This window comes from Penaeus monodon, chromosome 30, assembly GCF_015228065.2.
Source record: "Penaeus monodon isolate SGIC_2016 chromosome 30, NSTDA_Pmon_1, whole genome shotgun sequence".
Taxonomy (NCBI): domain Eukaryota; kingdom Metazoa; phylum Arthropoda; class Malacostraca; order Decapoda; family Penaeidae; genus Penaeus; species Penaeus monodon.
The window spans coordinates 14713329-14715456 of NC_051415.1; the positions used below are offsets into that span (position 1 = coordinate 14713329).

Genomic DNA, 2128 nt, shown 5'->3' on the forward strand with positions numbered 1-2128 from the left:
AAATGGGACTATTCCTATTGTACCCTTCTACTAGGGGAGAGGACCCTTGTAACAATAATTTTAAGAAGTTTTGTATAATGACTATCTTATTTGTAATACTGATAAAAGTGTCATGGATGGTCACAATTTAGATATATATGATACTTCTCACCTACCTTAGAAGGAACACTGCTCTGTTTAGGAATGGATGAATCCTATCAATTCATACGTTTGTCTTCCTCCCTTCTCTCTGCCTGCATGCTTTCTCTTCAACCCCCCCCCCCCTTTGAACACCACTTCCCAAACCGAATCAATACCCCCCCTCCCCCCACATACGGGTGTGTTTCTCGCGCACTTACCACGGGTCGAGGAGATCCAACATCACCTTTTCCTTGTCCTTGAAGCACCCGAGGGACGCCATGTTCTTGATGACGTCAGGGTCGATGCTCTCCTTGGTGGGGATGATGTGGGTCTGCACCACCTCCATCATGGGCTTTTCTAACTCCAGCTCGCCCTTGCCCCCGGCCACCACCCACGCGTGCTTGTTGATCTCTTCGAGCTGCGGGCGGGAGGGCGAGGAAGGTGAGACGGTGGGACGAGGGGGAAGGAGGCGGAGAGGGGAAGAGGGGAAGACATGTATTAAATAGCGGTGGAAGGGAATGGTCTACGCGAGCAATGGTGAATGGCATTATGTACCTTCTTCTTCGTCATCCTTTTCTCTCCTCTCTCGTCGTCAAGAAGAGAGGGTTCAGGAAGCACCGATTTACATAACCTCATTCGCATCACTTTCATTTTATGCGCATTCAGAGTCCTTCATCGCAAGGCGAAAGACGTGATCTTGACTTTATGTTTGTGTTTGTGTGTGGTCTTGGAAGGGGAATATGTTGGGAATTATGATGCATCTATAGCAGATATGAGTATGAACTCTTGCATTACTGAATGACACCGTCGACGAGGAATGAATAAATGAATATATGAAAGTGTTCGCCTTACATTTGCATGATTATAAATTTTGATATAATCCATGTCGTCTACAGGAAACTGGCCAAGTATCTCTCTAAATATCGCTAATGAAAACAAGAGTGATCTGCATATTCACATTAACTTCGAGGCTATATGGCATGAACAGAAAGCCGCTGGGCCTTGTGATGGGGAAGGACTTACCGTGAGTCTCTTTTCGGGGTTGACTTCGATCATGCCACGCAGGAGGTCTTGGCAGTCCGGGGGCACGAAGTGAGGGATGTGGAACACGCCCCGCTTCACCTTCTCCAACAGCTGCCGGAGGTTGTCGTCGTCGAAGGGCAGAGCACCAACCAGGAGGGCGTACAGAATGACCCCACACGACCACACGTCGGCGCGTCGCCCGTCGTACTTCTCGCCCTGCCAAAAAGGAGGGGAAATGAGGCAAGCGACAACTGGTGGCGGAACGCGGTATTGTGTCACGAATTCGTATGAAAGAAATATCAAGAGGACGGAATAACTACCAAGATGTTTGTGTTGCGAAAGAAGAGGGAGGGAGGGAAGGGGATGAATGTGAAGGTAGGGACAGACCAGGATATGGGAAACGGAGGGAGTAGGTATATAACAGTGAAATATATCGGCAATATCCATTTAGCGATTACTGCTAGAATGGAACCACTGGGCAAGCCGGTCATAATTGTCACCGGCGCAGGAAACTGTCTCGTAAACCAGTCGACGAATAGAAAACGTGAGTGAAAGCTGAGTGCGCTGGATGTGTCCAGACGCCCTTGTGTGTGAACAAGCACATTTTTGACATGATTAATGTGTAATGTGTGTACAAGCTTATTTTTCTCTGCGCCCTCGCCTTCAGGAAACAAGTCTGCTTCATGCGTATTTGCGAGTCCGCTTGCAGGCTTTTGACTGTTCATCGTCACCCGCCGTCACTTACATACAGTCGGATCCATTAGGCTGTGACAGCTCTCATCTGCCGGGAACACCTGCCCTCTCGCCCTGTAAATTCCTCCGCCAGAACCTGCAGCTACGCTTGTCGCACTCTGTTCCTGGACCGTAGCAGCGCGAGGCTCCGGAATATGACGTCGGGAACACGACCTTGTAACTCCCGCTAACGAAGCCCCATTTCGTTATATTTTACGCGGGTCGTCGCTCTCCCATAACTCCGGATCCCATC

General features: G+C 49.3%; 1 protein-coding gene across 1 annotated transcript in view; it reads right to left on the reverse strand.

Annotated features, from left to right (window-relative positions):
* Nucleotides 1-2128, reverse strand: part of LOC119592543 (serine/threonine-protein kinase BRSK2-like) — a gene marked incomplete at its 5' end in the record, with an annotated part of 48994 nt that overhangs the window by 8329 nt on the left and 38537 nt on the right. The window contains 2 exon segments of the mRNA XM_037941409.1: nt 339-538; nt 1144-1359. Of these exon segments, the coding sequence (XP_037797337.1) occupies nt 339-538; nt 1144-1359 (416 nt within the window).